Raw genomic sequence first — 21,168 nt, forward strand, 5'->3', positions numbered from 1 at the left:
CCACACAGCCTATTTGGACCTCGCCAAGGCCTTTGACACCATCCCCCAATCTGGAATCATAAACTTACTAAGCTGGGCATTAATCCCTACGTCACTCAATGGGTTGCCAGCTGGCTTACTGATAAAACCCACACTGTAAAAGTAGCTGACTCCAAATCCATCTCCAGACAAGTGACATGTGGAGTACCTCAGGGTTCAGTCCTGGGACCTCTCTTGTTTGGCATCTAGTTCTCTGAAGTACAGGCCAACACTAAGGGACTCTGGCTAACAAAGTTCGCAGATGATTGCAAACTGGGAGCCATTATTGAATCCCCAAATGATGTGGATACTCTACAAAAGACAGATGCTTGGTGCCAGAGCCATGGGCTCAAGCTCAATGCCAATAAATGTATAGTTAACCCTTTAGGAAAAAACATGTACCCATGAATTACCACATAGGTGGCAGTACACTAAACACCGAAAGTGGTCTCACCTTCAATAACCACATTGCCACAACAGTTAGGAAATCCTTCCATGTGGCACACCTTATCACTAAGGGCTTTTCATCCAGAAAAAGGAGGTCATTGTCCCACTGTACTCATCCCTCATTATACCCATTATAGAATACAATGCCCCATTTGGTATGTACCTCTCAAGACATCTGCAACAACTGGAAAGGCCACAGAAATACCTCGCTAAAAGAATCACAGGCCTAAAGCAGGTGCTCTATACTGACCGCCTTAAAAAAAGTCCAGCTATACTCTGTCGCATATCGACTACTCCAAGGCGATCTCTGCTTAACATACAAGCCCATGTCAAACCCAGAGCTGTTGGACATACTACACTTAAACATGCTCCAGGGATCTAAACCTTGTCATCACAATAAACAAAACATGCTGGAGGGATAGGTTCCGGACCCAAAGACTCCCCAGACTCTGGAATAGACTGCCCATACATGTCAAGCAGAGTGCCTGTTTGTCCCTCTTCGAAAGGAACCTTGATGATTGGATGGGAGAAAGGAAATTCACCCTGGGGATCATGTCAGTTGCCCTGCTAGTCAGGGTTACAGGGAAGTAAATAGTGTGGGAAGAAATAGCCAGGGAATTGTTATGGCTAGGCTTGTATAGGCCTTAGGGCCGATAGCCTAGTACCAGCCTATGAACCTATAATCATAATCCAGACCTGATCCCTACTTCTCCCATTTGCCTCTAAACCTGTCTGCTAAGCTCCCATCTTCTCCCTTGGGTGCAGCATTTGCCTTGCTCAAACTCAAATATTGGTTTCAGCAGCAGCACATTTGATATGCTTGAGGCGTGAGTGCCCAGTTGTGTGACCATTGTCTGTGAGCAGAGGATACTTCAGCAAATAAAGTATAGGGTGAATCTTTATTCTGAAACTTATTACAGTCAAGAAAGTATACAGACACACACACACACACACACACACACACACACACACACACACACACACACACACACACACACACACACACACACACACACAGAACCACCTGTGGAATTCTGATTCTGTTAACCTGCTTTGTTACAATGTGCCAGTGTTGCAATAGGTACCACACATGCCTTTGGTACAAAAGGCTGTGGATTCTACTCCCTCAGCAGGTTGATCAGTTACTGACCCGGTAGTGTAGCATAAGGGGGTGCTGCACTCCTAAGTGTGTCATCCTTTGGTTGAGACTTAATCCAAGTGCACATCTGTTTAACGTGGTGGTAACTCAAGTGAATATAACAGATCCCATGGCACCTATTGAAAAGGGTCGACAAGTTCTTTGATGCCCTGGCCAAATTTCTTCTGGTAGTATAAATATCCCCTTGTGTGCCCCTGAAAAGAAAATACTGTCTAGTGGGATTAACCGTGTCAACAAAGGATTAATAAAAACATATGCTTTCAACATGTGTGATTTACTGAAGACACCTCTTCTAGTAGTTCACTGTATGAGTAATTGAATTGTGATGTTGGTAGGCAACGATTTACACAGAGCTATATTTGCATAAAGCAAATCACTTTTCCATACAATGGGGTTAAAACATGAAATAATCAAGGATTCTGCAGTTCTTTCAGATGAAAGTAATAATATCTGACAAACTAAAATGAAAGTAATGGCTATATATTTTATGCTGACTGTATTTTATTTAATTTTTAAAGAAGCATCTGCATTTGATTTTTATCTGCCCTCACTAAAATTAAATATGTTATAATAAGACTTGTATATGATGTATTAATAATTTTTTGATTATATAACTACTTTTTGTTAATGCAAGTTGAATTGCTGTAAATGAAAGAAAGAATACCTCCTGAAAAATCATAATATTTCCTGTTGACTTTCAGTTCCAGGCTGGTGGTGATCCACAGAAGGGTCCAGTCATCTCTGCCCAAGAAGCTCAAGCCCAGGCAATTCTTCAGCATGCAAAGGTAAATGGCCTGAGCCTTCCCACAAATGACCATTCCAGCTCCTGGACAGTTTGTGAAAATGTAGGCTTAACAGAAACAGCTGTAAAGACAGGAAGACCATTGTATGGCATATTAGAGGAATCTCCCAGGAATTCTTTAAGGGCAGTTTTTTTTAAATTTCTTTTTGGACTGGCATACTGCTATGGCAATCTCCTTCTTCAAATGTGAAACCACTCACTCTCATGGTAAGTAACCAGTTTTGTTGTGGCTCACCTACTGAGCTGGACTTTCTGACAATGTTCTTTTATGGATATTTATCATCATGCACAAGGTATGAGTAAGCGATAGCAAGCTTGACCCATGCAAGTTTGGGGAGGAGAGGTTTTCATTAATGCCATCGCCTCATTATCCCATGGAATAGAAATAGGATAAATAATGTGTTAATTTCCTACAAGCCCCATCTAATTGCTTGAGTACCTCCTTTGACTATTTCATTACCTCTGATGTCACCTGCAGTACCTTAAGTCCATTAGTACATCACTAACAGCTAAATGTTCTGCACTTGCTACTTATTACCTAAATGGTATCTCATCTTTGTTTTATGTATCGTTAAAACCACCATTTTCTGATTACTGTCTACTGGTCAAGCAATTATCTTTTCAACAGCTTCAGTGTTCTTGGTTGTTCTGATTAATTGCATATGCCCTGTGTTTTCCCAAGTGATGCTTTGACTGACTTATATAGACTGCCCCTAACTGGTCGTCAGCTCAGCTTTCTCCTTATCAATTAATCCCTATGTGATCCAGCCTATAACCATAAATCCAACCAACTTACCCACTTCGCCAGTGGGTGTTTGAGTATAGTTTGAATCTAGACCTGTAATTTCCTTTCTGTTATGTCCTAAGACATCCATCTGTCAAAGATGGCTATAGATGCTATATTTTTTAATATAGTTATCTGTTAATCAGGTAAGCCTATTCAGTGGTGTGTCCATCTGAGTACTGTCTGATTCAGTGACTTAGTCAGAGTAACACAACTTAGAATTAAAGAGATTGAGAAGGAATAAAAACTGGGGATGCAACACTGAACTTGTTATTGTTAGATGCTCATAAGTTGCCAGACTGGTAGATACTGTGTTGTCTACCTGCTCGTATGCTTTGTATTTTCACTACATGTTGCTGTACAATACGTATAATTTTTTAAACAACTAGCACATCTTTTATTCTTCTTCAACTTCTTAGTTCTCTGCAAAAGACATTATATTTTCTACAGATTCTTATTTAACTACTTAGTTGTAACTGATGTTGCATCAAGGGATTTATTGCCTAATTATATAAATCTCTGAACTTCTTTGAATATACTTCTGTATAATTTAAGTAGTGCTCAATGTAGTTTAGGATAAAAAATATAAAAATGTATGTCTTTTAGCAACTACTATAACTAAGAATTATTCTTATTCTTATTTCAAATACAGTTTCCAGCAATGCAGGTACTGTCTACATGACCTTGACCTGCTTGATAGCACCTTTCAGAGGTACTTAATCTAGTTTTGGAATTTTATTATCCATCTATCAAGTGTTAGCCTCTGCAAGAATTTGCACAGCTATGTAGGCTTGTAAGATGCATCTTGCAAATATACCTTAATGTACTGTCCAACCAGATCATATTGTTTGATGGCATATATTCTGTTAAACAAGTAATGACATTCGTGTTATAGTTTATTAAAAGTAAAAATAATATAGTAATGCTAGTTATATTTTAGGCTGAAGAGTCAGAGTGATTGTCCTACTTGTGTGGGATATGCTGAAAAGCTTATTTTGTATTATCCTACCAGCCGGGCTATAAAACATATATATAACCAGCATCAACTGATTTCCTTGTTTGTGTCAGTATGTAACAAGACTGCCAGCCTCCGGTAGGAGTCCCCCTCAGTGACCACTCCCCTCTTATCCCCTTCAGTGAATGAGAACAGCTACTGCATGCAAATTCTTTTCTTCTTCAGCTGATGATCTCGTGATACGAGTTTTTGTGAACTTGGCCCAAGTTGATAGCCTTGAATGGTGTAATGGATTGAATTGTTTCTGGGTTTTTTTCCCTGTTTTATTTATTTTTCAGGTAAACTCAGTAAACAGAAGTGCCTGTTTTCAGTGGCAGCTTGGTACCATTCTCTGGTTAAGTGATTATCTTAGAGTCACACAACATGCAAATGTTAATCAAGAAAATCAAATGCATGATTAATTCAGTAAAAGGCTTGCCCCATGATCCAACTCTTGATGTAAGAGACTGTCATTAGGAATGGCTAGCCACTGAAACCTTTCATCCAACTCATGTTCTAGTCATAAAAAAGAAAAAAATGTTGATGTTTCACTCCAAGTGAAACTGGTTGGAGGAGCTTTGTGAGAGCCAATTTATTTACATGTTTAGCAGGATACAGGAAAATGAATGCAGTTTTTAAGAAGCTATTCAATACATAGGCACTTTATGTGCTATAAATAAAGCTGTAACTAAGAACTGTGTACATAATATGACACTGCGTAGGCTTTCTGAAAGACAGATGATTGACAATTATTTAATGTTATCATTCTTATGCTAATATTAACTGTTATTTTTCAGCTTGCTATGAAGGGTCCACCAGGTTCCATCGGCATGACCGGAAGACCAGGTCCTGTGGTAAGTAGTTTGGAGTTTCATTAGCAGAAATAAATGCCATAGCTTACATCTGTTGTATACACTTTATTCATTTATCCATGTAGTTGTAATCTAGTTTAGGTTTGTTTTATTTTATTTTGGGCATTTATTTGTTTGTTTGTTTCTACATTCATTCATTCCATTTATTAACTGAGATCATGTGTCTCAGTGCCTGCCCATTTTCCATGGAAGCCCAGAGAGAAAATCCTAAAACTGGACAGAGGACATAGTAAAATGCATAGTATAGTGTTAGTATCACGTACATACAAAATGCATTGAAGGATCCTGATATCAGAAAACATAAATATAAAACAGAGGCGATTAAACAAATGCAACATGTACACAAAAAAGTATTAAAATATCTATTTGTCTTAAATCTTATAGAGTTAAAGTGGGAATCAATATGTGAAAGGAGGTGAGGAGAAGGAAGACAAAAAAAAACAAGGGCATGAGAAGAGAAACAAAGAAACAAGTTGCAAATTAGTATATATTATTATGAAGGATAGAAAAAGTATTTAGTGATTTTTGTCATGAGCATGTAAAAATTGATTTATATGCTAGGGATCCACTACAAGTACCTAAGTCTCAGGCACTCATAAACCACTGTCTCGCAGCCAGGGGCTCAGGCATCTTGTAGCAAACATGGGCTGCTGCTCATGCTCAAACCTGACTGTATGTTTTGGTGAGGTGTGGCAGCCATGTGGAAAGAGCTGATCTGCTATACCTTGCCTTAGTATAGGTTCATAGGTTCATAGGTTGGTGCTAGGCTATCGGCCCTAGGGCCTATACAAGCCTAGACATAACAATTCCCTGGCTATTTCTTCCCACAGTATTTACATCTGTGGACCCCTGTGTAGCAGGGTGACTGACGTGATCCCCACTATCTCCCATCCAATCATCAAGGTTCCTTTTGAAGAGGGCCAAAGGGGCACTCTGCTTGACATGTATGTGCAGTCTATTCCAGAGTCTGGGGAGTCTCTGGGTCAGGAACCTATCCCTCCAGCATGTTTTGTTCATTGTGATGACAAGGTTTAGATCCCTGGAGCGTGTGTCTCTGAGGGATTGGGATTTCTTTAAGTGTAGCATGTCCAACAGCTCTGGGTTTGACATGGCCTTGTATATTAAGCAGAGATCGCCTCTGAGTAGACAATATGCGACAGAGTATAGGTGGAGTTTTTTTAGACAGTCACCATATGACATCTGCTTTAGGCCTGTGATTCTTTTAGTGAGGTATTTCTTCAGCCTTTTCAGATGTTGCAGATGTCATGAGAGGTACATACCAAACAGGGTGTTGTATTCTATAATGGGTCTAATGTGGGATGAGTACAGTGGGACAATGGCCTCATTTTTCTGAATGAAAAGCCTTAGTGATGAGGTGTGCCACATAGAAGGATTTCCTGACTGTTGTGGCAATGTGGTTATCAAAGGTGAGACCACTGTCCACCTGTGTCCCAAGGTCTCTTATCACACTTTCGGTATTTAGTGTGCTGCCACCTATGTGGTAATTCACGTGTACATGTTTTTTCCCAAAGGGGATAACTACGTTTCTTGGCAGTGAGTTTGAGCCCATGGTTCTGGCACCAAGCATCTGTTTCTGTAAGGCCCTTTTGTAGAATATCAACATCATTTGGGGATTCAGTAATGGCTCCCACTTTGCAGTCATCTGCGAACTTTGTTATCCAGAGTCCCTTAGTGTTGGCCTGTACTTCAGAGAAGTAGATGCCAAACAAGAGTGGTCCCAGGACTGAACCCTGAGGTACTTCACTTATCACTTAGGTTCATAGGTTCATAGGTTCATACTAGGCTATCTTCCCTAGGGCATTTATAAGCCTAGCCAGAATGTGTTTGGCTTTTGCCACCCATTTTAAATTTATTTTGCTATGCCCTGTTTCGAGGTTAGTATACTGTGCCTCTGTCTAACAGTGACACAGAAGTGATACCCGAGGTAAACCTATGATCTCCCATCCACTCATCAAGATTCCTCTTGAAGAGAGTCAATGAGGGACTCTGCCTAACCTGGACTGGGATTTTATTCCAGAGTGAAGGGAGCCTCTGGGTTATGAATCTGTCCCTCCAGCATGTCCTATTTATTTCAGTGCTGAGGTTCAAGTCTCTCGAGCATGTAGCTCAATGGGATTTGGATTTTCTGAGGTGGAGCTTGTCCATTAATTCCGGGTTGGACATGGCTTTATATGTCAGGCACAGATCGCCTCTGAACAGGCAGTATGCCACTGAGTAGAGCTGGAGTTTCTTTAACCGGGCAGCATATGGCATCTGTTTGAGCGCTTTGATCCTCTTGGTGAGGTACTTTTGGGGTCTTTCCAGTTGCTGCAGGTGTCTGGTAAGGTACATCCCAAAAGGGGCATTGTACTCAATTATGGGCCTGATGAGGGATGAGTAAAGAGGAACGATGACCTCCCCTGATCTAGATGTGAATCCCTTCATGATTAGGTGGGCTATATAAAATGTTTTTCTAACCACTTTGGCCACGTGGTTGTCAAATGAGAGATTGCTATCAACTTGGGTCCCCAGGTCCCTAATTACTTCTTCTGTACTTAATGGATTACCACCTATGTGGTAATTTGTGGCACTTTGTTTTGCCAAAGGGATGACTATACACTTTTGGCATTTAGCTTGAGGCCATGGCTCTGGCACCAGTTGTCTGTTTCTATGAGGCCCTTTTGGAGGATGCTTGTGTCGGCTGGAGAGTCGATTATGGCGCCCAGTTTGCAGTCATCTGCGAACTTGGTCAGCCACAGTCCTTCTGTGTTGGCCTGTACCTCCGAGAAATATATACCGAACAAGAGAGGTCCCAGGACTGAGCCTTGTGGGACACCACTTGTAACTGGTTTGGAGTCTGACATGGCTCCAGCAATTCTAACCATGTGGGTTCTGTCCTTGAACCAGTTTGCAATCCATCTAGTGACATAGGGGTTTATATTTAAGCTGGTGAGCTTATCTATAATGCCCGAGTGGGGTATTGTATCGAAGGCTTTTGCGAGGTCCAGGTAGGTTGTGTGGACCACCTTCCCCTCGTCAATGGCCTTGGTGACTGTTTCAAAGAAATCAACCAGGTTTAAGAGGCAGGATCTGCCCTTAACAAAGCCGAACTGGGTAGGATCCAGTGTCTGTAGGTCCCCAATATCTTTATTTATGAGGTCCATGATGATCCTTTCCATAGCTTTGCAGATCAAGCTAGTCAGGCTTATGGGGCGATAGTTTCCAGGATCCGTTGAGGCACCACCTTTATGGAGAGGGACCACTGTTGCTGTACGCCACTCTTTGGCACATATCCTGTAGTAAGGCTGAGATTGAACAGTAGTTTTATGTTTGGGTTTAGCTCTTCTTGGAGTTCATGTAGGATGCAGCCCGGGACACCGTCTGGTCCCATTGATGCTGTGTTTTTTGCTTTGGAGAGGGCGGCTCTTACCTGAGCATCTGAGATGTCAGGGGGGGGCAGCACTCTGCTGGGATAGATATTTGCCCTTTTGGTGGGGAGGGGGGGGGAGAAGTTTACGCTGAACCTGTCAGCTAGGATGTTGGCAATGTCTGTGGGTTCGGTGTATTTTTTGTCATTTTGGACTAATTCTGAGCATATCTGGGAATTACCACCCAGGTTCCTAACATAACTAAAGAAAGTCTTGTGATTATCCTTAGTGTCCTGTGCAATTTTTCTTTCAAAGCTGGCCTTAGACAATTTTATGAGTGCCCGTAGTTTTTTGCTAATACTGATCAGTGATGCCTTCCCTTTTTGGGATTTTGCTCTATCATTTAGCTTCCTCCTTCTATTATATAGTTTGTTTATGGCTGGGGTCCACCAGACAGGATGTCTGCCTTTGGAGGATTGGGTCTTGGTTTTATTTGGGATTGCATGATCCATGCATTCCTGAAGGTGTTCATAGAATGCGTTTAAAAAGGATTCTGTGGTCTGGGCCGTATTTTACACAGGCCCGGGGGCTTTGAAGGATTCCACCTCAGTTTTGAGGAGTGTGAAATTTGCTTTAGAGAAGTTTTTCACTGTGGTTTTCTGGGCAGGGGGTGGGGTCGGGATGTGAATATCCAGTGAGATTAGTTTATGGTCTGATCTTACCAGTGAGGGATACACTTCTGGTCTGGAGCATAGAGTCCCCATGTTGGTGATGATCAGGTCCAGTATGTTTTCCCTTCTTGTGGGAGTGGTAACAAGTTGTTCCATAGCATTTGAGTTTATAAATTCTAGGAACTTTTGGGCTAGAGTGTTGGAGCTAGAGTAATGCTCCCAGTCTATGTTTGGGTAGTTGAAGTCGCCCAATGTAATGGTGTTTGGAGAGACCTTCACATTTTCCAGTGTTCTCAGGAAGGCCGAGTGGGGTTCCTGGGTTTGGGATGGTGGTCTGTAGCAGGTTATAAACTGGAAGGCAGTTTTACCCACTGTTAGGTGTCTGGAGCTGGATTTGGAGTCGGCTACTTTTACAGTGTGGGTTCTTTCAGTAAGCCAGTTGGCAACCCATTAAGTGACGTAGGGATTAATGCCCAGCTTAGTAAGTTTATCTTTGATTCCAGAGTGGGGGATGGTGTCAAAGGTCTTGGCGAGGTCCAGATAGGCTGTGTGGATGACCTTACCCTTGTCCACGGCTCTGGAGACTGATTTGAAGAAGTCAATCAGGTTCAGGAGACAAGATCGGCCCTTCATAAACCCAAGCTGCATGGGGTCCAGAGTTTGAAGGTTGCCAATGTCTTTGCTTATAAGTTCCATGATAATACATTCCATGGTCTTGCAGATCAGGCTCATCAGACTGATAGGGCAGTAGTTCCTGGGATCCAAGGTGGATCCCCCCTTGTGGAGTGGGATAACTATAGCTGTGCGCCACTCAGTGGGCATGAAGCCTGAGATGAGGCTATGATTAAACATGACACTTAGGTGAGGTGCCAGTTCATTTTGAGCCTGGGATGTCGTTTGGGCCCATAGATGCTGTATTCTTAGCTTTGGAGAGTGCGTTTTTTATCTGTGTGGCCATTATTACTGGAATTTGGCAATCTTTCGGTATTGAGATGGGCCCTTTAGGGGGTGAGAGGGGGTGAAGTTTGCACTGAATCGATCTGCCAGGATGTTGGCAATATCCTTCTGATCAGTATATTTAATGCCATTCTGTTGTAGCTCAGAGCAGATCTGAGCATTGCCATTTAGATTCTTGACATAGCTATAGAATTCCTTGTGATTTTTTTTGGCATCTTTGGCAATTTTATTTTCGTAACTAGCTTTGGAGGATTTTTATGAGGGATCTCAACTTCTTACTGAGGCTGGTAAGGGAGTTTTTTGCATCCTGGGATTTCCTCTTTTCTGAAACAGTTTCTTCCTTTTGTTGTAAAGTTTATTTATGGTAAGGGGGCCACTAGATTGGCTTCCTTTTTTTGGAGGAGACTGTCTTGGTTCTATTGGGAATGGCACGATTCATGCATGAGTGGATGTGCTCGTACAGTGCCTTAGTGTAGGATTCAGCAGTTGAACTTTCAGTTCTCATCTGCATGGGTGTCATGAAGTGTGTCACTTCTGACTTGAGTAGCATGAAGTTGGCCTTGGAGAAGTTTTTTTACGGATGTTTCTTTACTGGGGGTGGGGGTTGGTTGTGGATGTCAAAGATGACCTGACCGAAGAGGGGATGACCATAGGTGTGGAGCATTGATTTCTCATGTTGGTAATGACCCAGTCTAGGATATTGGAGCCCCTGGTGGGACTAAGGATTAGTTGATCCATGGCACTGGAATTTATGAATTCCAAGAACCGTTGGGCAAAGATGTTGGTACACGAGTAGTTTTCCCAGTTAACGGCAGGGTAGTTGAAATTACCCAGTATTAGTGTGTTTGATTGTATCTTAATATTTTTACAGTATGCTTAGAAAGGTATAATGAGAATCTTGGGGCATGATGGGGATATGTAGCAAGCTACAATTTGGATTGCAGTCTTACCTAATGTTAGTTGCACTTGGAGAATTTCAGACGCATTGTGTTGGGCAACTAGCCTGGTGTTGTGAATATCCTTGGCGAATATGGACACTCTTCCACCTTTAGTGTTTTGGTCCTGGTTTGGTGGCCGAAAAGTGTGGTAAGAGTTGTAGCCTGGTATTGCAGGGGTGCTTTCTGGAGCCTTGAACTAGGTCTCAGTTACTGCCCAAATATCGATGTTCTCTATTTTTAGGAGTGGCTCGAGTGCATGCTTGTACCTGTTAAGGTGGTGGTTTTGTCCTTTGAACTTTGCCTAAAAAAGGCACTATAGGGGTGGCAAGAGCCTTAGCCAGTAACCTGAATCCCAGGGGCAAGAGGTGCAGACCATCTCTGGCAAAGCATTGTGGTATGTCGATCATGTCGTCCCAGGCAGGCAGATACTGGATCCCCTTTGAATGACACCAGAAGCTTAGCCAATTGTTGAAGTCAATCATTTTGTCCTTATACTGTGGTATCATTCTGGGCAAAGGAAGGATGCTACTCAGGGCTAGGATCATACCTGCTGGGGCCACATGATCCAAGAGCTCTTCCATGTCTCTTTTCATGTAGTCCAGGGAGGTATGTCTCAAGTCATTCACTCCAACATGGACAATGACAGAGTCATATTTGTACTTGTTGTGGAGTGACTTGAGTGCATGCATTATGTGGCAGATCCTGGCACCCGACAGGCAGCTGACTGTAATTTTTTCCTTGTTCAGCCTGATGAGGGAGGCATCAGTGTGCCTGACTATAGAGTCATCTATGACTAAAGTGTTGGCTACATTGTCTTGCCCTAGGGGCTGTTGTTGGGTGGCACACTGGTGTTATGAGCTATGTGACACTTTGGTTGTGATTGGTGTTTGCATTTCAGCTTCAGAGGTCCTTTTTGCTTGGTCAAGTTAATGTTAAGGGCCTCCACATATGTGGGTTTAGTGTTGCTATGTGTGGGTGTTGGTGGTGTGGGTTTTGAAGGGCTGTGTGTTGCTTGAGGTATAGTGTGGGTGTTAACCTTCTCCTCTTGATGGTCTAGCACAATCTTGGGTGGAGAGAGCTTTGCTTCCAGTTTGGCTATGTAAGTGCATCTCTCGCAGGTTGCAGTGTTAGGTGGTAGGAGGAGAGGGTTGTCTGTGTACATGAGGCAATTGCTGAATTGCCCCAGTATGCCCAGATTCACCTGGTAGCCAGGAGAAATCACCAGAAGCTGACCCTTGGACATGCCTGGTTTGGTGCTTTTTTTTTTTTTTTTTGGAAAGTACAAGAGCTGTTTTCCCTTACCTTAGCAAGGTACTTTGTAATTGTAGGCTTAGTGCTTACAATTAATTTTTCCTTATTAATAAGCAGAATTGAGTGCTTGTATCAGTTTAAGACTTCCTAGTGCTTTCCAGCAGGTTTTAAAACAAGTGCTATGCACAGGGATGCTTAAAGGTAAGATGAAAAAAAATGGTTTATCCTAAACACTGCAGTGTGCACTAGAGGAGTTAGATGTGAAAGTGGGTAACTTAAGTTTTATCTGTCTAAAAAGTTAAGTTTTAGTGGAGAGTCACTATTTTTAAAACAGCAAGATAGATTGAAAGGGTGGTCACTTTTGTATTCTGGTACTATGGAAAACAGTAGGATGGCTAATAAATGTAAATAGTTAAAGGGGAGTGATTTCACAAAATGATAATTTTATGCTTACACAAGCCAGTAAAAACAGAGAGGAAATGAGATATATGGTCAAATTAACATAAGGGGAAGGCAACTAGAAATACAGTGGTGTTTAAGAACAGTACAGTAACTGGGTGGGAGATGAGGAAAATAATTTCTGCCTGACTCAGAACAGACAGAGCTGTGGTCTCTTTTCAAGTTTCAATATGCAGTTAAACGCAGAATACAAGTAAAACACAATTTAAATAAAACAAATCACAGCATTCAAAATAGAAAAAGGCAATAAAGTAATACAATAAATAAAAAGCAAACTAACCTTTTCCTCACAGCAAAATGTAGCAGAGTCTATGTGATCCTTTCTAGTAAAGCTCTGAAATGTTTTATTTTACCCCTTAAATAGAAGGTTTAGTTCCTAACTCCACCCCCTCAGTTTACAGATGGTTAACCTTAACTGACCTGTTCTATTGACCTGTACTAATTTCTGTCTGACTCACAAGAGACAGAGCTGTGGTCTCTTTTCAAGTTTTAATATGCAGTTAAAAGCAGAATACAAGTAAAACACAAGGTAAATAAAACAAATTGCAGTATTCAAAATAGAAAAATAATAATAAAGTAATACAACAAATAAAAAACAAAATAATCTTTCTCTCACACAAAGTGTAGCAGAGCCTGGGTATGTATGTAACTGAGTTATATAAGGTAAGTGATGTAGTGGTGGTGAGGGAGTGGCAGGGGGTGCGAGTGTGACTAAACATTTCAGGCAGTGATCAAGAGGAGGATTTCAGCACAGGGAATGGAGGGGGAGTTTTAGGCTTAGGGTGCAGTTTAGAAGTTTAGAGTTTGAGAGCAAAGACTTTAGATGTAGAGAAGGGGAGGAGAGTTTGGATTAGGGAGTGGAGTTGTTGGCTTAGGGTATGAGTGGTGACAATATTTGTTTGTTTATTTATTTATTGAATTACTTTATTGGTGTACAGCGCTGATCAGTTCTGACAATTTTCCATCTCAGCTCAGGACAACATTTAAAGAGATACAAAGATAAGTGCATAATAGTGCTGTACTAACATTGTAATGTTAAAGCAATGACAGTTACAGCCCATACATCAGTATATCTATCTATCTATCTATATATATATATATATATATATATATATATATATATATATATATATATATATATATATATATCTACAAGCATTTAAGATTTACAATGAAAAGCCTTTAAGTTTAGGTAGGGGAAGTAGAGTTTTAGGTTGAGAGATTGATTTGGGGAATTTAAGGTTAGGGAGCTAAAGGGGAGTACTACAATTGTAGTTACGGAACAAGGATTCATGTTAGGGTTAGGATCAGGTGGGAGGTTAAGGGTTAGAGGTAGGTCTCTGGTTGGGCTATGGAGTTCAGCAGGGTCAGGTGGTGTGAGGGATGGATAATTATGTAGGTTCGGACTGGTGGGCACTTAGGGCACTTGACATATCAGACATGTAAAACAATTGGTAGTAAGAAAGTGCATTACAAGACACTGGCATGTGAGTGCTTGTAGCAGACCAAGATGCTAGATAGCTTTTATATTTATGATAAAATAAGCTGTGGTTAGGTTTTTCTCAAAGGTCCAAAGCATTTTCTTTGTTTCACAGAGAACTCAACTCAGTAGTTTGCTTTGATTTCAGTTAACCTCAACTTATGGATCATATAATCAGATATATTCCAAGGCCTTCTGGAAGCTGCTGAGAGGAATGGAGATTATATCCTGGATGAAGAAAGGAACCTAAGTTGAACTCACTATAAATGGCCTTCATAGAAACAAAGACCAGTCACCTCACAGCAAGAGGTTCTCCAGTTCGATCTTTGGGGTGCCTTCTGTGCAGAGTCTGCATGTCCTCCCTGTGGTCACATGGGTTTCCAGTGGGTGCTCCGGTTTCCTCCCACATCCCAAAGACATACTGTAGGTGGATTGGACACTCTAAATTGGCCCTAGGCGTGCGTGTGTGCGTGTGTGTGCCTTCTATGGAAGGTTGGGCGCCGGGCTGGCAACTCAACACCGTAAAACTCCACTGCCAATCATGAGCAGACAGGTGATCCGCTGTGGTGACCCCTAACCAGGAAAAGTCAAAAGAAGTAGAAGGAGAAGAAGAAACAAAAAACAATACATTGTTTCTGGCAACAAGGATATGCAGCTGATTCAGTCGGTTATATTTTCTTTGGATAGTTCAGTGCCCAGAACATTAGGTGATACCAGGGATACCTCTGACTCTCGCATGTCTGTATTAATTTCCTAGACTCCCCCCTTTTGATCTCCCACAGCATGACTAACAGAGTGATATCACACTGTGACAAGCTGGCATTCCAGTACAGACAAAGGGAAAGGCTGCTGTAATGTGGGCAGCTGTGGTTCACTCCCTACAATTACATATAGCAGGTTGTGATCATGCTGCTCCATTAACACAAGGCTAAAGTGATTGTTTGCAAAATGGATTTTAGCAGCAGTTCAGAATGTCACAATGCTAACAAGAGGTGGATGGGGTTGGAGGAAGGAAATGGGTATCTTTGGCCATCTGTCCTTCCTGAAGGTGGTTGGAGATTCCCCCTCCTCCTTAAAGGGTGTCCCTTAGTGGGTACAATATTACTTGATACTAGATATGTACAACAGCATTATACAGGGGGGAAGGAGTTGGTATATATGTAACAACAGCTGCAGGCTGCATAGAAACACATGCCAGCTTGCTGACTCAGGCTCTTTCATGCTCACCCCGACAGTATAGAGTAGAGAAGCAAATTAAGTGAAAATACCCCAGCCCACAATATGAGAAAGTTACTGCCCATCACCCTTGTAGTCATCCAGCCATGGGCAAAATATGTTAGGAACAGTCTCTGAGGTCCCCACTTTGGGCCAGTAATCAAGGAGCCTGAATCTTCACCTCTGACACTGGAGGGGGGTAATTGACTTAGAATAAAAATTGATACAGTCAAAATTTCCAGATGCAGACCTCTCTCCATCAAGCACAATTTCGCTTAAGAGCACGCATGGTACACACTCAGCCCAGGCTCTTAGTGTCTCTATCTGTCTCTCTCCAGTTCCCCAATAAGACTCCCCACTGGCACAGCTGTAGGGTTAGGTCCTCAGGTGAGTGTCCAAGACAAGTCCTCCAGCACCCTCACTTTGAAACCATTGCTGCAGTCCCTGCTCCAAGTAGCTGACACACACAGTCTTTGAGATTTAATTTGCACACACACACACACACACACACACACACACACACACACACACACACACACACACACACACACACACACACACACACACACACCTAGGAAAGACTGGCACAGTTTTAATAGCAATGCCAATTTCTGTCCACTCTACCACCAGTCAGTTACTATAAGGCTCTTAAAAGGGTATTCAGTTATACTGAGTGAAATTAATATAAATAAAAATGGTAATGTTAACCAAACAGCCAGGCTTTCAGGAGTGGCTAGAGTTCTCCCTGAATAAATATGTGCAAATACTCTCAACACTTAAATAAGGACCAGCCACAATGAAAAGTTTAAATATATTTAATAATAAATAATAAAAGAACACACAAATACTAAATATCTATTTGCAATAAACACCAGAGTTTCATTTACAAGAAGTATTAAAAATAAGACCCATGGAAATTTTCACAAAGCTATAGAAAAACAGTATTTAGCTAGTCTTACTATGTATTCCTGATTGACTAAAAGAATTACTGTTCCTACTTAGTGAATATAGCAAGGCAAGATGGGTGAGTGGTCCTTATTTTCAGAGCCAAGATAGAACAGAGAATGCTCCTGAGACTTCAGTCTCCTCTAATATTAAAACACTATTTCTGTAAAGAATGACATCACATACATCTGATCATCTGACTCTGTTTCCCACGCTATCATTGACACTAGAAGGTGCCAGGATTTTAGCAGCTACATGTCAATAATACACACACAAGAGCATTGCTCAGATGTGGTGCAATTGCTGGAAGTTATAAAACCATAACACCATTGCACTCTTCCTACATGTGCTACAACCTATTATCTAGCATATTCTGGCTCCATTCAAAACTGTGGGATGACATCTTTATGGCTTAACTCATAAAGTAATTTAATTTCAAGAATATTTTTTTTTTCAAATTCAGGTGGATTAACCTCTTCTCACCCAGTATATTTATACGTTTAATTCCGTTACAATAATGTATGTACATTTCTTTTCCTTCCAGCAGGGTGCACGCCTGATACATTTTAACACAAGCAAACCTCACAAATACATTTTTAGCTTAAGCATCTGTACAAATCAGTTTGATATACAAATGACATATAATTATTTACAAAAATCCAGCTAGCTTTGCTGGTAATTGTTACGCATCCACTGCCCTACTTCTCCAGGCATGGCTGGCAGTACCTCCTATTATCACACAGGCCATGGAAAGAGGATGATGTCAGACAGTCATTTGGGGTGAATGTACAAAAACAGTGATTTGAAAACATTATCAGCATGTAATGACATGCCTTTACTTCTGCTCATCTCACAAAGAAAATTGTCCAGTTTTAAAAGCCCATTTTTAGACTACATACTTATATTGCAGAGTGTGTGTGTGTGCATCTTTGGGTGACTGCCCACACAAGGAATGAATAATGCACACTGATGCATGCAGACAGTAATGAAGGGCAGCATTCCAAGTCACTCCTCATATGTACTATAATTTAGTGGGATTTGCCAATTAAAACTTTCCATTCTTCTTATTTCTGCATCCCTTCCTCAAATTCCCTTCTCACATCATGGCAGTCCAGGGGAGGGTGCAGTGCAAGACTTATTTGCACATAGGTATCTGTGTTCAACTTAGCGCATGCATTCTACAGCTCCTAAAAGTTGAGTAGTTCAAAAGTATTCTGGCCAAAACAGAAGCTTTACCACCCGAGGGTCAAGGTTTCTAGCATAATAATGGAACATTTCGTGTGTGGGTCTGTATTCATGAACACCACCTACAGAATTAATGAGATCAGTGAATAAACTTGCATGAAACAAAGTCGTGTTAGAGCACAGCTATTGGACCTCAGGGTAGTTTGTCAAGGGGTGTCAGGTTGTTCATCAAACAAACCTTGTCTAAATGCAGATTTTTGTCAACAAGTGTTTTAATAAAACTGCATTCAATTAGCCTTTTTTTGCTTGTGACTAAGTACACCTCCCTTGTACAGTCTTATCCCGTCTGCACCTCTGACACTAACTTGAACAGAAAATTTGCAAGCTAACTTTAAACGTAATTTTCAGATGCAGCTACTAAATGTATAACTCTTGGGTGAATATCCTATTGGCTCACACTAGGATACAAGGTACATTTCTGGTACCCCCCACTACACACACGCACACACACACACACACACACACACACACACACACACACACACACACACACACACACACACACACACACACACACACAATCTCAGGTTCATGTCCCAAAAGTACATAATCAATGACAAACTCAATCCATTTCAAATTCCATTAAGATTTTACCTTCACCTTAAAAGAATGTCAGGTTTTCATAATTTCATAAATGATGAAAAAAATGTAGCATATAACAGACTGAGTATATCTTGACTGTTCTTCAGATTTGAATTCCAGGTTAAGTAATTCACTTACTTTATTAAGTCAGAATTATAAATCTGAATTTTTGTATTCAGAATGGAGCTGTATGGAATGCATCCCCTTGATGACAAGTTCAGGTTGCTGTGATTTATGTCCCTTTGCCTGAAGCAGTTAGCATACTTCTGCTAATAACAATGTGTTAAACATGAGTGTGGCTTTTGCAATTCTTCTGATTAGGAGCTATAGGAAATAAAATCCCAAACCAAATGGTACAAACTACTTTTGTAGCATAGTAATTAATACCAATATGCATATTCATTAAAAAACAACATTGATTAAAACAGAGATGGAACTGCAGAAAATAATGCATCTTATTTTATTATTGATTTTACAAACTCTGTTTTTCAGAATGAAGGGTTTTGTTTTATTTTACTGTATAAGGCTTTCTTTGTCACATTACTGAATGCTCTACTTCCAGTTTAAATCTTTTAAAATTATCATACACTTATAGATTTGAGACACATTAAGCTACAGTGAAGGACAGATTTGGAAAAGTAAATTTTTTTAGAAGAAAATGCTGACTGTCCTATTCTACTTAGTTCTTCAGTTTAAAATGATATCATTGCTTTTTAATGTAAAATAAGCATTCTTTTCTATAGAACCTCAGAAGAAATGCTAAGTGTTTTTTTTTTTTTCAAATTCTAAAACTTCTGCAGGTTCAGTGGAGAATGTACCAGAAGCAGGGCACAACTGTGGAACTTTGTCCCAAGATGCACTTTACTTATCATTCAAGTTGGTATTCAAAGGGGCTTTCTGACACCTGATACACATAGTTTTATGCAGCCAAGTCAGATAGGATCATATCATCATAGGAGGTTACTAGGCTATCAACCTAGAGGTCATTTTAAGCCTAACAGTTTCATCACAATATAATAACATAGAAATGCTTGTCAATACTCAGGATTGCACTTAGTGATGATTGCCCATATCCAGGAGGGTCGTGGGCTCAATACCCCAGTAAGAATTTACCGTGTCCCATCCACTCGTCCAGGTTCCTCTTGAACAGTGTCGTAGAGGTGCTCTGTTTCATATTAATTGTAGCCTGTTCCAAAGATATGGTGGATGTTATACCTGTATTACAAGTTTTCTTATAGTATCATAAGGTGAAAATAATACAGATACACAATATTCAGATAATATCACTAGACTGCAAAATATGTGTTAATTTCTAAAAGGTTTAAAAATCTAGGGCATTGTTCTTCTTTTTGTTTGTGATTTTTCTGGATCTGCTAACCCACACATTTAGGAAATATTGGCAGCTACCAAATGTCTCACTGAAGTCCCTTTAAAAGTGATGTTTGAACTTGAGTGCAGCATTTCCAGATATATTCCATTACTGTGGCCTGCAGCTTATTAGTGATACTGTGACACCATAGAAATATTGCCAGTCCAGCTAGCTGGAATTTTGTAAACAATTATATGTCACTTGAAAATATTAACATGATTTATATAGAAATGTGACACTGCCAGACCAGCTATTTGGAATTTTCTAAATAATCATATGTCATTTCCGAATAGTAATATGATTCATATGCTTGTCCTACAAATGTAAGAGAACTGTATGTTATGTACTGAGCTTCAAGAATGTAACCACAGTGTACCTTACTGGAAAAGAACAGAAATGTATATAGACTATATACCTCTGCAAATGAATGTTTTAATAGTAGAAGTTGGAACATACAGAGTTAACTTGCAAAATTTCAAGAAAATAAGTTGAAAAGCAAAGTGTATTATGATTATTTCAGTGCATTAAGCAGACACAATCTCTAGAGCTGGAGGTTTTCCTATTATCTTGAAACAGAAATAATTGCTAGGTTTCAAATGTAAAAGGGTTTTTATTGCTCTATCACTTCCTAGAAGCTGCACACTTCTGAGAGATATTTATTTTTGACACACAGGTGTTAAATTCTAAGTATCTGTTTAGCCTTGGAACTGAAGTCAGGTGACAAAGAGTGATGTCATCCTAGCTAACCCAGCAGTAATGTTGGTTAGTAATTTAAGAACTCAGTCAGAGAAAGACCGGGCATTTTGTATCTTGTCTTGGACCTAGAAACATCCATCATCTGCACTTGCCTTGCTAATAGTAAACAACCAGGGTACAGTAATCTGTCTTAGATACAGATAGGAATATAATAAAGATTAGTTTAGATATTTTCTGTATTTATTTGAGACTGTCCTGCAATGTTATTTTAAAATATTTCCTGTGATTCCCATCTCTGTAGTTACTGTGTTGATTGAGTATTGTCTTGGTCTTTTATTATTTATTATTAAATACATTTAAACCTGTATTTTTGGCTGTATTTGTGAGACATATTTAAGCTCTTAAAGTACTTGCATATGTATTTGGTGACACTGTACAGGACACTCCTAAATAGCCTTAGACTTGGTCACACTTACTGGATGGATAATAGTAAAATTACACAGTAGGATTGGTCACTTTTTGTAAGGGCTTTTACAGTAGCTGATAAGTAGGAATTGGTGGCAGTGATGACTACCTTATAGTCTGGGCAGAAGGGGGCATAGCTTGTAAACCTGTGACAGCCTTCCACAGGTGTGTGTGTGTGTGTGTGTGTGTATGTGTGTGTGTGTGTTTGTATATAAACCAAATCTCAAAGTGTGTGTGTGTCAGCTACTTGGGCAGGGACAGGAAGCAATGGTTGGACAGAGAGGGTGATGGAGGTCTTGGCCTGACCACTCAGCTGAGATTTTAACCCTATAGCTGTGCCAGTGGGGAATGTTATTGGGGATCTGGAGAAAGAGAGCGAAACCAGCCCCAGACTGACTGTGATCTCTGTGTACTCTTAAGGGAAATTGTACTTTACTATATGTGTACTTGT

At 40.5% G+C, this 21,168-nt stretch overlaps 1 protein-coding gene across 1 annotated transcript in view; it reads left to right on the forward strand.

The window, feature by feature from the left end:
- COL5A3 (collagen type V alpha 3 chain) overlaps nucleotides 1-21,168 on the forward strand; it is a 1,727,233-nt gene that overhangs the window by 557,461 nt on the left and 1,148,604 nt on the right. Inside the window, exons 12-13 of the mRNA XM_044084684.1 lie at nucleotides 2,326-2,409; nucleotides 5,002-5,058. Of these exons, the coding sequence (XP_043940619.1) occupies nucleotides 2,326-2,409; nucleotides 5,002-5,058 (141 nt within the window). The remainder of the gene's footprint in view (nucleotides 1-2,325; nucleotides 2,410-5,001; nucleotides 5,059-21,168) is intronic.

Source organism: Protopterus annectens, chromosome 9.part0 (assembly GCF_019279795.1).
Source record: "Protopterus annectens isolate FY-2018-M chromosome 9.part0, PAN1.0, whole genome shotgun sequence".
NCBI lineage: Eukaryota > Metazoa > Chordata > Ceratodontiformes > Protopteridae > Protopterus > Protopterus annectens.